The following is a 16,227-nucleotide window of genomic DNA, read 5'->3' as shown; positions in this document are numbered from 1 at the left end:
TGTTCTGGCAGCTGAGAGCAGAAGAACTTTCAAAGCCACTTTAAAAACTGGTTTGCTGCGAAAGGCGATGTGTTTTGCTCTGTTGTACTGCAGTGTGTTTTAAAAAAAAACCCAGCAGCAGTTCTTTGGGCATGCCGACTGCAGGCAGATTTAGCTTGACCGTGCCAAGAAACGCCAGTGTACGGGACATGTGAACCTAATGTATCAGCAGGTGGAGTTCCAAAATGACATATCCCCCATATTATTGAGCAAAGCTCCAAGTGGCTGAGCATTCAAAAATATACCAATGACAGCTCTACTCCCGACATCTCAGACTTCAGGCAGCCACCGTAGGACGGGTCCTGCAGGGTGCAGAGCACCTCCTAAAGGGCAGTGAGACCTGCGCAGACCATGCTCAACAGCTTGCAATCCTGGGACCTTACATTGATCCAACCACTGATTCCGGAAGCAAATTCTTCTGACGGCAACATCCTGAGCTGGCCAGGTACAGTGAATCTTGTTATAAGGACAACTTGCTCTGAGCATTAGGAGACAGCCACGTGATTGCTATCCCCACACGCACAAAACAAAGCCTTTCCAGACATGTACAGGGCAAAGTCTCCATCCTGCCAGGGCGAAGCAAATGCTGCCATCTGTTTTAATGCTAAGGCAGGTTCTAATTAGTAGGCCAACAAAGGTGCAGTTATCGTCACCTGCAGCTGAATAGGCTGCATCACCCAAAAGGTGCAACTCATTTTTGACCTTTGATAACATCAAATAATTACTTCTAGTGGGACCCTGACAGCCAAATGTCCCCCGCCCTGATCAGGGTAAGCAAGGAGGAAATGCATCGGGATGAATACGATTTGGGGAAACAAAATACGATCTAGAAGAATGACCATGACAAATGAGAGGTTTCAGAGTAACAGCGTGTTAGTCTGTATTCGCAAAAAGAAAAGGAGTACTTGTGGCACCTTAGAAACTAACCAATTTATTTGAGGCTCATTTTAGCTGCATTCCACTGCAGCACTGGTATATGCTCGGGTCTAAATACTAGTGGCCAGAGCATGGGCTGGTGTTAACCAGTGTTGCTCCATGGAAATCAAAGAGAACCAGCTGATAATCTGGCCCTGGAAGTCCCATTCACTGATGGATGCACAGACCAACATGGGGGCATGCAGCAACCCAAAGCTGGACTACATTCAATGGGACCCCTATCACTGAGTGCACTTTGGCCCATCTCTGCCGGCCACGGTTTCTGTTCTCCACTTCCGCAGCTGAATTGTTTCTGATGCAGCTTTCCATATAAATCATGTTGCTTGGGAAATAAAGGAAAGCATGTATCCTAGGCTGCTGGCGAGGTGGTGTTTGTTTTTCATTAGTGATTCCTACCCCAGCAGCTTTTCATAGGTATTAAACTCACTCCTGCGCCAGGGATCAGCACCAGGCCAAATGCAGCACTTACGTTCTGCTTCAGACCTGGAGAGCCCTTGTGCAGGGTTGAATTTGAGTCACATTGCCCTTATGTAACAACAGCATTACCTTGCATGCATATAGCCTTCTATTCTAGCCTATAGAGGTTCTTCTACAACCCCTATGACCATGGGATCTGAAAGCTTTCTACTGGTGGATTAAGAAATGTGATGTTGGTCATTCTCTTCTCCGGAAGAGAACTGTGTACGCAATGGAGTGTTTTGTTATGGCAGGTTTTTAAAGTTCAATTTACATGTGCATCCTGCCCTGTGCTTATGTTAAAGGAGGGAGGTCATTGCACTTGAAGTGGAAGGTGATGAGATTTGGGATGGTCAGTAGTTCCTCCGGGAGTTCGTTCCATAGGCTCCCACCAATCCCCAAGAAAGGTCTGTCTCTGGCACAGAAGAGCTTTATCCTGGGATGGGAAAGTGCCACTGTGCCGGAGGAGCAGAGCCATCAACCAAGGGCCTCATCCTGGAGCTTTATGAGATCTTAGAGAGACAATAAGCCCAGATCATTGAGCACCTTGAAAAGAGGAGAGAAGAGACACTCAGGAGAGGACAGGGAAAGGGGTTGTTAACACACAGAAAAGGGGAACCGAGGGAAGGGGTTTCAAAACAATCTAAACAGAGCAGCTCGGGCAAACCAAAAAGCGACAGTAGGTGGTTAGACAAATCTCCACCAAAACCCCCCTAAAACAAAAGTTAAAAATCCTAGGATGGAGTAGAGTGGGGGAATCTAGAAAGGAGGTGGGGAGGCAAAGGTATCCTAGGTGTGGGAAGCAGGGGAGAGAGATATCTCTGGGGTTCTTTCAGATCTCAGCTTAATTAACAGCCCCACCCTCTGAGAATACTTGAATGCTGGGTTTGAAGGAGAGCGAGAGTGTTTTTGAGAGAGAGGGGTCAGGGAAGGGAGGAGATGAGAGACGGAATCCCCTTATGGGCAACAATTAAAACACTGAAAAATATTCCACCAACTTCCCTAACTCACACACCAGGTAATCCTATATGGGAGGAACAATTAGTTATATTAATAATAAATGTAGTACGTTTAGTGCATGTATTTTACACATAAGGCATATTATGTATCGTTTTGGAGGGATGGAATGAAAATTGCCTGTGTGTGTATATGTATATTGAACTGGTTAGAAAATGGCTTCTCTCTTTCTCCCCCCTTTGGCATAATTTTGACTTTTCATTGAAAAAACAAAACCATGAAAACCACAGGAAAGGAAAGTTCGGTGGTAAGATTGTTGACCAGCCCAAATTTCTCTCACACACATTTGCAATCTGTACCCCCAAAATCTTCTCCCACGCCAATGTCATTGACAGCTGTGTCCTTACTGCGAGCTTTCAGATACTGACACATACCCGCACAGTAACACTTTCTTAACTAGTCACTGTAATGAACTGTGCAGCAATTTATTATGTGCAACCTAGTACTTCCATTGTGCACCTGTATTATGTGCTGCTAAGGTTTGCAGAGGGGCAGTTGTTTTCTTGTTGTGCTGGGACTCCCTGCCTGGATACACCACCGTGCCTTGCTTTCCCTTCTTTGAGGAAAGCCAACTCCACACAGTGGCTGCATGTCAAATGAGCAGCTCCCCTCCCAGGGTCATGCCTGCCATACAGAGCATTCATCCTCCACCCTTGCCTCTACTATTACGGCTTTCCCTGCCAGTTCATCTTTCTACTGCCCTGCAGTGCAGCACCTCCCTCCCCTGCTTTAGCTAGTCCCCACTGGCAGGCCCCTGGCCCCTCCTGAATGCCCTCCCACTGATTGCAGCCAGCTGAGGCTCTTCTGAGGCCAAAAGTATTAACTCCTTCCTGCCAGGCTAGGGATGGGGTCTGCACACCCCGGCAGGCACAAAGAGCCTGTAAATTGTGTCTCTGCATTTGCAGATCACACTCACTTGCAAGCTTGCTGACCAGCTCTGCCCTCCAAGCTGACAACAAGAAGAACAAAGATTCTGTCCCAAGCTAGGAGTGTTAGTCCCAATCAGGAGCTACACTGTTTCTGATGAACCTCCCTGATGATGAAAGAGCAGGTAGCCCTAACAGCAGCAGCATACGAATTAAGGAGGAGATGGAAAATAAAGTTTGTGGGCGTGATTAAGTAGCTGGACCAGGACTTTGTTTATTATATTACACAGTGTGGTGCATCTCATCTTCAACCACACTGTGTAATATAATAAACAAAGTCCTGGTCCAGCTACTTAATCATGCCCACAAACTTGGTGGTATAGGTCAACCACATGCGGTATAGGTCAACCCCATGAAGCCTGACCAACTCCTCCACCTCTCTGCCTTGCCACATGCCATGAAACCAGAGGAAAGGAAAGTATTCCTGGAAAAATTTCTCCCTAAGGCTCTGCAGCAGTTGCTCTTTATTCTCCTTAATTACAGCTCCAGGGACACTGCTTCCCTGGAGGTCATGCTAAATGTTCCGCACAAGGGAGTAAAAAGCTCTATTCAAAGCAGGCAGCTCATTTTAAAAAGCAACATTAGTCATTGTTTGCTGCTCACTCAGGAGGACTACAACTCCCAGCAAGGCACTGCAAATCCCCTAGAAGAGGAGCTGTGCAGCTAATGCACCAGTGCCCAGGGTTAGCTAATGTTGATTGCATCTTCAGGAGAACTGATGGGGCTGGCAATGCCAGGGTACCTAGGCTCTGCCCATATGCCAGCTGGTTTCCAAATCCACCAGGATTTTCCAGCCTCTTTCTCTCTCCCTGCTCTGCTGGCTTTGTTTCTCTGCCTTGTGTTTTACCCTTTCCCCGGTAGCTTTTAAAGCCTGGACACAGACTTCCTGTGAGTCAGCACAGCAGACATTTGGAGGAGAATAACTGATGGGCAGAGCCACAGTGTGTTTGTGTGACAAAAAGCGAGAGGTCTGGACTCTGCGTTAGTTGCCAAGTTACCTCTGATGGAAAAATCCTCATCTGGCTAATGCTTAGAGAACAAAAGGTAAATGCCTGAAGGGGATGTTTTCCCACAGCTAAGATAGCATCAATTAATGTCTTTTGTGTCTGTATATGGGCCAAGTTTCATCACTAGAGACTGAATAAACTAGAAAGAAGTGAAAAATTGTTTGATACATGGAAATATTTCATGAAAATTTCTGATCAACTTCATATTATACGTCTAGCAGTTACTGATGTTAAATCTCCCTCTTTGATCAGAATCAGATATGTATTCTTTTGGATGCCACCTGCTTGTTTCTTTAAACGCAAGCACTGGGGACAATATTTTCACAGCTGATGAAGTTACAAGGTATCCAGGGATATTTGCTGATGAGCAGAATGGGACCAAAATCTTTTATGTTTTAAGGTCCTTTTATTTAACAGCTGACACGTCAAAGTTGCTCCTTGTCAAAGAAAATAATCGTCTGTGTTTAATTTTAAAAACTGTATGAAAATAATGAGCCCAAACTGCCTTGATGAGGCCATGTGGTGCGGCTCATATCCTGGTTGTGTGCACGCAGGTGGGTGTGTGAGTGTATTTTCCTTAGATCATCAATTAGTTAGTTACCTGATGTAACGGGGTTTATCTACATGGGAAATTGACCAGAAGTATAGCTGTATAATTATGTATATTACACCAGCTTAATGTCACTTTTATTCCAGAATAGGAGTGTTCACAAAAGGAGTTATACTGACCTAGCTATAATTCTGCTGGTCAATTTCCCCAAGTAAACAAGTCTTTAAAGTTTAGCATATGCTTTGCTGAATCAGGGCCATATAGACTACGAACATTGGTTATATCTGTGAAAATGTCAGTGAGGCAAAGTGTTTGCAGGTGTTTGGATTTTAAAGCAAGAATCCATTTTTATGCCGGCATCACAATACGTTGTTGTGCTGTAAGTCGTCCTCATGTTGCATTAATTATTACCGATTGTCATTCTCATCAGCTCTCTTCTGCAGCTGTCATCAAGTTGTCCCTTCAGGCCTGGATCCTGAAATCACTGGGGCTACTCATGGGAATAAAGTTAAGACCAGCCATGTGTATTTGCAGGACTGGGTCCTAACTCTTCACCCACAAACTTCACTATGGCCAAGGACTGCTGCCTCATGTAAAAGCAGAGCAGTATCCTTTTAAGCTGTGTGTGAACCCTCCAGTGGCGCTGACTGTGTTCTTGGTATTAGAAGCTGCCAGAAACAGTCATGTGTATGTAGCCACGCCTGGCATATTTAGTAAAAATAGTTATATTGGCCCTTGTGGTGCCTTCATGCTGTTGTTGTGTACAGAGCAAAGGACACAGCGAGCATCCAGTGCAGTGCAAATCTATGTTATGGCAGCTGCCACTGGTTCCTAGAGGCCAGATGCAGCCAGGAATCAGCAAGGAACAGGGCACCCAGGCCACTCCGTCTTTCCTCTGGCCATGCCTCCGTACTGGCCTGGATGTATTGGAGCCATCCTCCCTTGTCCGGCTACAGAATGCATCAGAGGTGCAGTGCAAAGTGGCCTCACCACACCTTAGGGGCTGGCCATGCACGATCCTGTTTAAGTGCCCATATGCACTGCACCGCACTTCACTGCACTGTGTTCTAACATAGGCATTTCTTGGTTCTGTCGCAGTGTTAGGGAACAGTGTTTTAGTCCATAGGCAGATCAAGCCTAATTTAAAGCACTTTCCCTTCAAATCGGTTTCAGAGTAGCAACCGTGTTAGTCTGTATCCGCAAAAAGGAAAGGAGGACTTGTGGCACCTTAGAGACTAACCAATTTATTTGAGCATAAGCTTTCGAGCTACAGTTCACTTCATCGGATGCATGCAGTGGAAAATACAGTGGGGAGATTTATATACACAGAGAACATGAAACAGTGGGTGTTACCATACACACTGTAACCTGAGTGATCAGGTAAGGTGAGCTATTACCAGCAGGAAAGTAGGGGTGGGAAGGGGGGAACCTTTTGTAGTGATAATCAAGGTGGGCCATTTCCAGCAGTTGACAAGAACCTGTGAACCATGGGGAATTAGTTTTACTTTGTGTAATGACCTATCCACTCCCAGTCTTTATTCAAGCCTAAGTTAATTGTATCCAGTTTGCAAATTAATTCCAATTCAGCAGTCCCTCATTGGAGTCTATTTTTGAAGTTTTTTTGTTGAAGAATTGCCACTTTTAGGTCTGTAATCGAGTGACCAAAGAGACTGAAGTGTTCTCCGACTGGTTTTTGAATGTTATAATTCTTGACGTCTGATTTGTGTCCATTTATTCTTTTACGTAGAGACTGTCCAGTTTGGCCCATGTACATGGCAGAGGGGCATTGCTGGCTCATAATGGCATATATCACATTGGTAGATGTGCAGGTGAATGAGCCTCTGTCAGACATGTTTTCCCCATGTTTATTCCCTTCCCTCCACCCCCCACGGTTCCTCACACGTTCTTGTCAACTGCTGGAAATGGCCCACCTTGATTATCACTACAAAAGGTCCCCCCCCACCCCGCTGCTAATAGCTCACCTTACCTGATCATTCTCGTTACAGTGTGTATGGTAACACCCACTGTATTTTCCACTGCATGCATCCAACAAAGTGAACTGTAGCTCACGAAAGCTTATGCTCAAATAAATTTGTTAGTCTCTAGGGTGCCACAAGTCCTCCTTTTCTTTTTCCCTTCCAATAGTTAGTCAACCCTATTTCCACTCCACTGAAACACAGATGGGCTAGTGGCCATTTCTTTCTGTAGTGCAACAAGACCCTAAAAGTCAATGGGCCGAATTCATCCTTGATGTGAGTTTAGCTTTAACCATTTCCAAAGGATGCGATTTAAAATGGGTGAACAAGAAAGATTGCACAGTTGCTTTTTGGCGTGAGTAAGTGGTCGCACACTTCCATGTGTACAAGAGTTTGTGCTAGAGAGAGGAAAGAAACTGGATGTGGCAGAGTCTGTTACAGCCTCTCATCCTGCTCTCATCAGATCAGCAGGTCAGAGCAGGAGCAGCAAGGAATGGAAACAAGCTGTGAAAACAAGCAGCCCCAACACCTGAAAATAAAATAAAAGACAAAGCTTTATTGTAATAATGATGGGTAATATCCTTGTTTGAATGGGAAGTAGGGAAAGGGGAAGGCTGGTGGCTAGGCCAAAGGCAATAGAAGCTGCTCTCTCTGCGGCTGATTCTGGACTCAAATCAATTTTGCATCAGTGTAACTCCAGGACCTTCTTTGGAGTTACTCCTGATTTCTGCTGGTGGAAGTGAATCAGAATCAGGGACTTTTTCTTCACTAGTAAACACTGATGTCGTGGCAGAGGACTTTGGACCTGTGGTTACAGTAATGGGCTGGGGTTCCAGCCTCAGCTCCCAGTTCTGCCACACATTAGCTGTGTGACTCGTGACTCTGCTGAAGCCAACCCCCATTAACTTCAGAAGGGCCAGGATTTCATCCTTCAATCTCTCTGTGCCCTGGTCTACACTAGGACTTTAGGTCGAATTTAGCAACGTTAAATCGATTTAAACCTGCACCCGTCCACACAGTGAAGCCCTTTATTTCGACTTAAAGGGCTCTTAAAATCGATTTCCTTACTCCACCCCTGACAAGTGGATTAGCGCTTAAATCGACGTTCCCGGCTCGAATTTGGGGTACTGTGGACACAATTCGATGGTATTGGCCTCCGGGAGCTATCCCAGAGTGCTCCATTCTGACCGCTCTGGACAGCACTTTCAACTCAGATGCACTGGCCAGGTAGACAGGAAAAGAACCGCAAACTTTTGAATCTCATTTCCTGTTTGGCCAGCGTGGCAAGCTGCAGGTGACCATGCAGAGCTCATCAGCACAGGTGACCATGATGGAGTCCCAGAATCGCAAAAGAGCTCCAGCATGGACCGAACGGGAGGTACGGGATCTGATCGCTGTTTGGGGAAAGGAATCCGTGCTATCAGAACTCCGTTCCAGTTTTCGAAATGCCAAAACCTTTGTGAAAATCTCCCAGGGCATGGACAGAGGCCATAACAGGGACCCGAAGCAGTGCCGCGTGAAACTGAAGGAGCTGAGGCAAGCCTACCAGAAAACCAGAGAGGCGAACAGCCGCTCTGGGTCAGAGCCCCAAACATGCCGCTTCTATGATGAGCTGCATGCCATTTTAGGGGGTTCAGCCACCACTACCCCAGCCGTGTTGTTTGACTCCTTCAATGGAGATGGAGGCAATACGGAAGCAGGTTTTGGGGACGAAGAAGATGATGATGAGGAGGAGGTTGTAGATAGCTCACAGCAAGCAAGCGGAGAAACCGGTTTTCCCGACAGCCAGGAACTGTTTCTCACCCTAGACCTGGAGCCAGTACCCCCCGAACCCACCCAAGGCTGCCTCCTGGACCCAGCAGGCGGAGAAGGGACCTCTGGTGAGTGTACCTTTTAAAATGCTATACATGGTTTAAAAGCAAGCATGTGAAAGGATTACTTTGCCCTGGCATTTGCTGTTCTCCTAGATGTAGTCCTAAAGCCTTTGCAAAAGGTTTCTGGGGAGGGCAGCCTTATTTCGTCCTTCATGGTAGGACACTTTACCACTCCAGGCCAGTAACATGTACTCGGGAATCACTGTAGAACAAAGCATTGCAGTGTATGTTTGCTGGCATTCAACCAAAATCCGTTCTTTCTCTCTCTGTGTTATCCTCAGGAGAGTGAGATATAATTCATGGTCACCTGGTTGAAATAGAGCGCTTTTCTTCAGGGACACTCAGAGGTGCCCATTCCTGCTGGGCTGTTTGCCTGTGGCTGAACAGAAATGTTCCCCGCTGTTAGCCACAGGGAGGGGGGAAGGTTGAGGGGGTAGTCACGCGGTGGGAGGAGGCAAAATGCGACCTTGTAACGAAAGCACATGTGCTATGTATGTAATGTTAACAGCAAGGTTTACCCTGAAAGAGTGTAGCGACTGTTTTATAAAATGTGTCTTTTTAAATACCGCTGTCCCTTTTTTTTTCTCCACCAGCTGCATGTGTTTCAATGATCACAGGATCTTCTCCTTCCCAGAGGCTAGTGAAGCTTAGAAAGAAAAAAAAACGCACTCGCGATGAAATGTTCTCCGAGCTCATGCTGTCCTCCCACACTGACAGAGCACAGACGAATGCGTGGAGGCAAATAATGTCAGAGTGCAGGAAAGCACAAAATGACCGGGAGGAGAGGTGGAGGGCTGAAGAGAGTAAGTGGCGGGCTGAAGAGAGTAAGTGGCGGGCTGAAGACAGGGCTGAAGCTCAAATGTGGCGGCAGCGTGATGAGAGGAGGCAGGATTCAATGCTGAGGCTGCTGCAGGACCAAACCAGAATGCTCCAGTGTATGGTTGAGCTGCAGCAAAGGCAGCTGGAGCACAGACTGCCACTGCTGCCCCTCTGTAACCAACCGCCCTCCTCCCCAAGTTCCATAGCCTCCACACCCAGACGCCCAAGAACGCGGTGGGGGGGCCTCCGGCCAACCAGCCACTCCACCACAGAGGATTGCCCAAAAAAAAGAAGGCTGTCATTCAATAAATTTTAAAGTTGTAAACTTTTAAAGTGCTGTGCTTAAAGTGCTGTGTGGCATTTTCCTTCCCTCCTCCACCACCCCTCCTGGGATACCTTGGTAGTCATCTCCCTATTTGTGTGATGAATGAATAACGAATGCATGACTGTGAAGCAGCAATGACTTTATTGCCTCTGCAAGCGGTGATTAAAGGGAGGAGGGGAGGGTGGTTAGCTTACAGGGAAGTAGAGTGAACCAAGGGGCGGGGGGTTTCATCAAGGAGAAACAAACAGAACTTTCACACCGTAGCCTGGCCAGTCATGAAACTGGTTTTCAAAGCTTCTCTGATGCGTACCGCGCCCTCCTGTGCTCTTCTAACCGCCCTGGTGTCTGGCTGCGCGTAACCAGCAGCTAGGCGATTTGCCTCAGCCTCCCACCCCGCCATAAACGTCTCCCCCTTACTCTCACAGATATTGTGGAGCACACAGCAAGCAGTAATAACAGTGGGAATATTGGTTTCGCTGAGGTCTAAGCGAGTCAGTAAACTGCGCCAGCGCGCCTTTAAACGTCCAAATGCACATTCTACCACCATTCTGCACTTGCTCAGCCTGTAGTTGAACAGCTCCTGCCTACTGTCCAGGCTGCCTGTGTACGGCTTCATGAGCCATGGCATTAAGGGGTAGGCTGGGTCCCCAAGGATACATATAGGCATTTCAACATCCCCAACAGTTATTTTCTGGTCTGGGAATAGTCCCTTCCTGCAGCTTTTGAAACAGACCAGAGTTCCTGAAGATGCGAGCGTCATGCACCTTTCCCGGCCATCCCACGTTGATGTTGGTGAAACGTCCCTTGTGATCCACCAGAGCTTGCAGCACGATCGAAAAGTACCCCTTGCAGTTTATGTACTCGGCGGCTTGGTGCTCCGGTGCCAAGATAGGGATATGGGTTCCGTCTATAGCCCCACCACAGTTAGGGAATCCCATTGCAGCAAAGCCATCCACTATGACCTGCACATTTCCCAGGGTCACTACCCTTGATATCAGCAGATCTTTGATTGCGTGAGCTACTTGCATAACAGCAGCCCCCACAGTAGATTTGCCCACTCCAAATTGATTCCCAACTGACCGGTAGCTGTCTGGCGTTGCAAGCTTCCACAGGGCTATCGCCACTCGCTTCTCAACTGTGAGGGCTGCTCTCATCCTGGTATTCATGCGCTTCAGGGCAGGGGAAAGCAAGTCACAAAGTTCCATGAAAGTGCCCTTACGCATGCGAAAGTTTCGCAGCCACTGGGAATCGTCCCAGACCTGCAACACTATGCGGTCCCACCAGTCTGTGCTTGTTTCCCGAGCCCAGAATCGGCGTTCCACAGCATGAACCTGCCCCATTAGCACCATGATGCATGCATTGTCAGGGCCCATGCTTTCAGAGAAATCTGTGTCCATGTCCTGATCACTCACGGGACCGCGCTGACATCGCCTCCTCGCCCGGTATCGCGTTGCCATGTTCTGGTGCTGCATATACTGCTGGATAATGCGTGTGGTGGTTGATGTGCTCCTAATTGCCAAAATGAGCTCAGCGGCCTCCATGCTTGCCTTGGTATGGCGTCCGCACAGAAAAAAGGCGCGGAACGATTGTCTGCCGTTGCTCTGACGGAGGGAGGGGCGACTGACGACACGGCTTACAGGGTTGGCTTCAGGGAGCTAAAATCAACAAAGGGTGTGCCTGTACATCAAGGAGTATTTCAGGCAGGACTGCACGGAGGGTTCCAATAAGAAATGGTGCACCAAAGTTATCGTTGTTATTGGAACAAGGAGGTTAGCCTGGCCTCTGATTGATACATGGCTAGATTTACCTCGCTGCGCCTTCTCTGTGAGTGACTGCAGTGTGATCTAGACAGGGGAGGAGGAAAATGAGTACAAAACAAATCTGGTCTATTTCTTGTTCTGACCCACTCCATCTATCTTTTACATCTTTGGCTGGCAGCAGACGGTGCAGAAGGACTGCATGCCATCCACATCTCATGGCTGCTTGGCAGAAGATGGTACAGTACGACTGCTAGCCATCTTCATCTCTTGCCTGCCTGGCATAAGATGGTACAATACGACTGCTAGCAATCCTCATCTCTTGCCTGCCTGGCAGAAGATGGTACAGTACGACTGCTAGCAGTCCGTATCGCCTGCCCGCTCACCATAAGACGGTTCAATAGGACTGCAGGACTAAAGAGAATGACCTGGTCAAGTCACTCCAAATTTAGTCCCTGCGCCCATGTCTGCCCAGGCGCTCCCAGCCGACGTGGCCAGGAGCACCTCGGACACGACGAGGACGACTACCAATCGTATTGCACCGTCTGCTGCCAGAAGGCAATGGGTTGCTGCTACTGTGCAGCAAAGCCGTAACGCGTCTGCCAGCACCCAGGAGACATAGGGTGACGGTTACCTGAGCTGGCTCCATGCTTGCCGTGGTATGGTGTCTGCACAGGTAACTCATGAAAAAAGGCGCGAAACGATTGTCTGCCCTTGCTTTCACGGAGGGAGGGAGGGAACGGGGGCCTGACGACACGTACCCAGAACCACCCGCGACAATGTTTTAGCCCCATCAGAGTGCTCCATTGTGAGTGCTCTGGACAGCACTCTCAGATGCCCGATTGTTTGCCATTGCTCTGACGCTGGGAGGGGCGCTTACAGGGTTGGCTTCAGGGAGCTAAAATCAACAAAGGGGGTGGCTTTACATCAAGGAGTATTTCAGGCAGGACTTCACGGAGGGTTCCAATAAGAAATGGTGCACCTAAGTTATCGTTGTTATTGGAACAAGGAGGTTAGCCTGGCCTCTGATTGATACATGACTAGATTTACCTCGCTGCACCTTCTCTGTAAGTGACTGCAGTGTGATCTAGAAGAATGAGTCCCCTAGACAGGGGAGGGGGGGAAGCAAATCTGGTCTATTTCTTGTTTTGATCCACTCCATCTATCTTTTACATCTTTGGCTGGCAGCAGACGGTGCAGAAGGACTGCATGCCATCCACATCTCATGGCTGCTCGGCAGAAGATGGTACAGTACGACTGCTAGCAGTCCGTATCGCCTGCCCGCTCACCATAAGACGGTTCAATAGGACTGACTGCAGGACTAAAGAGAATGACCTGCTCAAGTCACTCCAAATTTAGTCCCTGCGCCCATGTCTGCCCAGGCGCTCCTGATCGACCTCACAGAGGCGACCAGGAGCACCTCAGACATGACGATGACGGCTACCAGTCGTACTGTACCGTCTGCTGCCACAAGGCAAGGGGTTGCTGCTACTGTGTAGCAATGCCGTACCGCGTCTGCCAGCATCCAGGAGACATAGGGTGACGGTTACCTGAGCGGGCTCCATGCTTGCCGTGGTATGGCGTCTGCACAGGTAACTCAGGAAAAAAGGCGCGAAATGATTGTCTGCCCTTGCTTTCACGGGGGGAGGGAGGGTGGGAACGGGGGCCTGACGATATGTACCCAGAACCACCCGCGACAATGTTTTAGCCCCATCAGGCATTGGGATATCAACCCAGAATTCCAATGGGCAGCGGAGACTGCGGGAACTGTGGGATAGCAACCCACAGTGCAACGCTCCGGAAGTCGACGCTTGCCTCGGTACTGTGGAAGCGCTCCGCCGAGTTAATGCACTTAGAGCATTTTCTGTGGGGACACACACACTCGAATATATAAAACCGATTTCAAAAAAACCGACTTCTATAAATTCGACCTAATTTCGTAGTGTAGACATACCCTGTGCCTCCGTTCTCTGTCTGCCACATAGGGGTGGTGATATTGCTTTTCTCCCACCCTCTGTCTGTGTTGTCTAGCTCACAGGTGGGGAGCAGAGGTAGCGGGAGCATAGATTAACTGCCATGGTCACAAGCAAGCCAGTGGCCAAGATGGCCCCCAAGGACCAGAAGTTCTGAGACTTAGTCCCCCGGTCTAAGCTTTACATAACAATGCCTCCAGCTCCTGGGCTTCAACTTAGCTGTGATCATTCCAAGATTTTCTCCAAAATTAACAGCCATGACTATGGCTTTACTTCTGTCATCAGCCTCTGAACTAATGCCTGATTGTATTTTATTGTTCATCCAGCAGATGAAAGCCCAACGGTTTCAAATAAGGAGAAGCGTCCAGAGGAGTGGACTAAAAACGGGAGCCCCCTCAGGAAACAAAATGAGGAAGGAGAAGTGGGAGCACGCCGATGCGAGGTAGAAATCTTCATGAGTCAGGATAAAGCAAAGAAAGAGCAAAACGAAGCCGGAAACAGATGTGACATACCCACTCCCTGCGAACAAAGCTTCCATAACAGCCCAGCGGCCTGGTCCATCAGGGCAGCCTGGGAGCAGAGCAGCATTACAATGGAAATCCTTAAATTAGACGCACCAGAGAGACTGGGGCCATGCAGCGAACATGGGGAAAGCATTGATCAGATGGGAGATCTGACAGCCCACTGGAGAGCCCAGCATGGCAAGGGTGATGGAGATGAGAAAAGCTTCAGCACCATGGGGAGCCACGTAGGTACCACACAGCCGGGAGAGAGAGCACATGAGTATGCCAAATGTGGGAAACGCTTTGTTAAGAAGGGGAATCTCACAGCCCATCGGAGACCTCACAGGAGACAGGGCCCTGAGGTACCCAATGGGTGTGAGGGAAATACAACAGCAACAGGAGATCTCACAGCCCATCGGAGACCTCTCAGGAGACAAGGCTCACAGGAACCCAACAGGTGTGAGAGAGATCTGACAGGAGAACTCATAAGACACAAGACAAGCACCGCAGAAGCGGAACCATCCCCCAGCCTGGAAGTCGAGGAAAGCCACCAGGGAGCACTCTCCGCCCCAAGGGGAGGCCTGAGGAGAAAGCGGACTCACACGTGCTCTGAATGTGGGAAGAAGTTCAGCAAGAAAGGCAACCTCACCAAGCATCAGCGCACCCACCGGGACGAGCGGCCATTCAAGTGTGGCCAATGCCAGAAGTGCTTCTTCGTGAGGTCCCAGCTTGTCCAGCACGAGAGGATCCACACAGGGGAGCGGCCGTTCAAGTGCGCCGAGTGCGGCAAATGCTTCACCCAGAAGTCCAACATCATCATTCACCAGAGGATCCACACAGGGGAGCGGCCCTTTAAATGCGCTGACTGCGGGAAGAGCTTCATCGACAAGTCGCAGCTCATCACACACCGCCGGACCCACACGGGGGAGCGACCCTTCACATGCAGCGAGTGCGGGAAGGGGTTCCGGCAGAAGATCACCCTGATCACGCACCAGAGAATCCACACAAGGGAGGAGCCCTACACCTGTCCTCAGTGCAGCAAGAGCTTCAGTCAGAAGGCCAACCTCATGAGGCACCAGCTGATCCACACGCGGGAGGGGCCGTACATATGCACGGAGTGCGGAGAGAGCTACAGTGCCATCGGGCACCTGAAGAGGCACCAGCTGATCCATGCCGGGGAAAGGTCCCACGTCTGCACCAAATGCGGGAAGAACTTCACCCGCAAATCAAGCCTCAACAGGCACCAAGAGATCCATGCCAACGACAGGCCGTATGTGGTGGTGGCAGCAGAAAACCTCACCGTGGTCTATGAGATAATGCAGGTCCCGCTCTAGCACTATGGGTGGGGTGGGGGATGTTGAATTGCAATGCAGATTTCCTGTGTCACCTGTAGGAGGTGCTCAGAAGCTCCCCTGGGGCTGCTCTCTCTCTCCAGCTTCCATGGAGTCTAAAATACCTGAAAATCCAGCAGAGGACAAAGAGCATGGGCTGGGTCCTTGCCGCTGTTTTAATTTGTTTTTGCTTGCACGGTAATAAAATCTAATAGGACCTCAATCTGTGCATTGCTTTTGGAGGGAGAGTTAGAGGAGGACAAAGGAGGAGGAGAAGTAGGTGACAGCAGCACTGTCCCTCCCTCTGAAGGACTCAAGGTGACACTCTGCAGCCTGTTAGAAAACACGTTGGTCCCTAGACACCATGGCTGCATGAGATGGGGGTCAGGCCTGGGGTGACTAAATATTCAGGCTCATGCCAGGGCTCCTACCAGAGTTACAGTCTGAGCGCACAGCCTCTGCTCTGCATTGGCAGACAGGTTCTTCAGCCCTTTCCCACCAATGCTTCCTTGGTGGAGGAAGGAGGGTGTCTTTGTTTAATGTACGGTGTTAGGTTCTGGGCCCACATAGTTGGTTTCTCTTGCTGCCCTTGTTCTTGGTGTCATTTCCGACATCGCCTGCACCTGCCCCAAACCCTATCGTTCAAGCCACTCTCCAGCGGTGTCTGAAAACAGCCCTCCTTCATGCAACTGCCCAGTGGATGTCCAGGCCTCATGTGCAGTCTGCTGATTGACATAT

The 16,227-nt window shown here is 49.1% G+C and overlaps 1 protein-coding gene across 3 annotated transcripts; it reads left to right on the top strand.

The window, feature by feature from the left end:
• The first annotated feature begins 360 nt into the window (after positions 1 to 360).
• Positions 361 to 15,712, top strand: LOC140907844 (uncharacterized). Of its 3 annotated transcripts, XM_073334741.1 has the most exons (3): positions 4,104 to 4,418; positions 8,187 to 8,787; positions 13,985 to 15,712. In XM_073334741.1, exons 1-3 carry the CDS (start codon positions 4,401 to 4,403, stop codon positions 15,490 to 15,492), a joined length of 2,127 nt encoding a protein of 708 aa, XP_073190842.1. In that variant the 5' UTR covers positions 4,104 to 4,400; the 3' UTR covers positions 15,493 to 15,712. The 3 variants fall into 3 exon arrangements, with proteins under 3 accessions (XP_073190844.1, XP_073190843.1, XP_073190842.1); XM_073334743.1 differs by lacking the exons at positions 4,104 to 4,418; positions 8,187 to 8,787 and adding an exon at positions 361 to 484; XM_073334742.1 differs by lacking the exons at positions 4,104 to 4,418; positions 8,187 to 8,787 and adding an exon at positions 361 to 484 and having other exon boundaries at positions 13,982 to 15,712.
• The last annotated feature ends 515 nt before the right edge of the window (positions 15,713 to 16,227 follow it).

This window comes from Lepidochelys kempii, chromosome 2, assembly GCF_965140265.1.
Source record: "Lepidochelys kempii isolate rLepKem1 chromosome 2, rLepKem1.hap2, whole genome shotgun sequence".
Lineage (NCBI taxonomy): Eukaryota > Metazoa > Chordata > Testudines > Cheloniidae > Lepidochelys > Lepidochelys kempii.
This window is presented reverse-complemented; position numbering and strand designations above follow the sequence as displayed.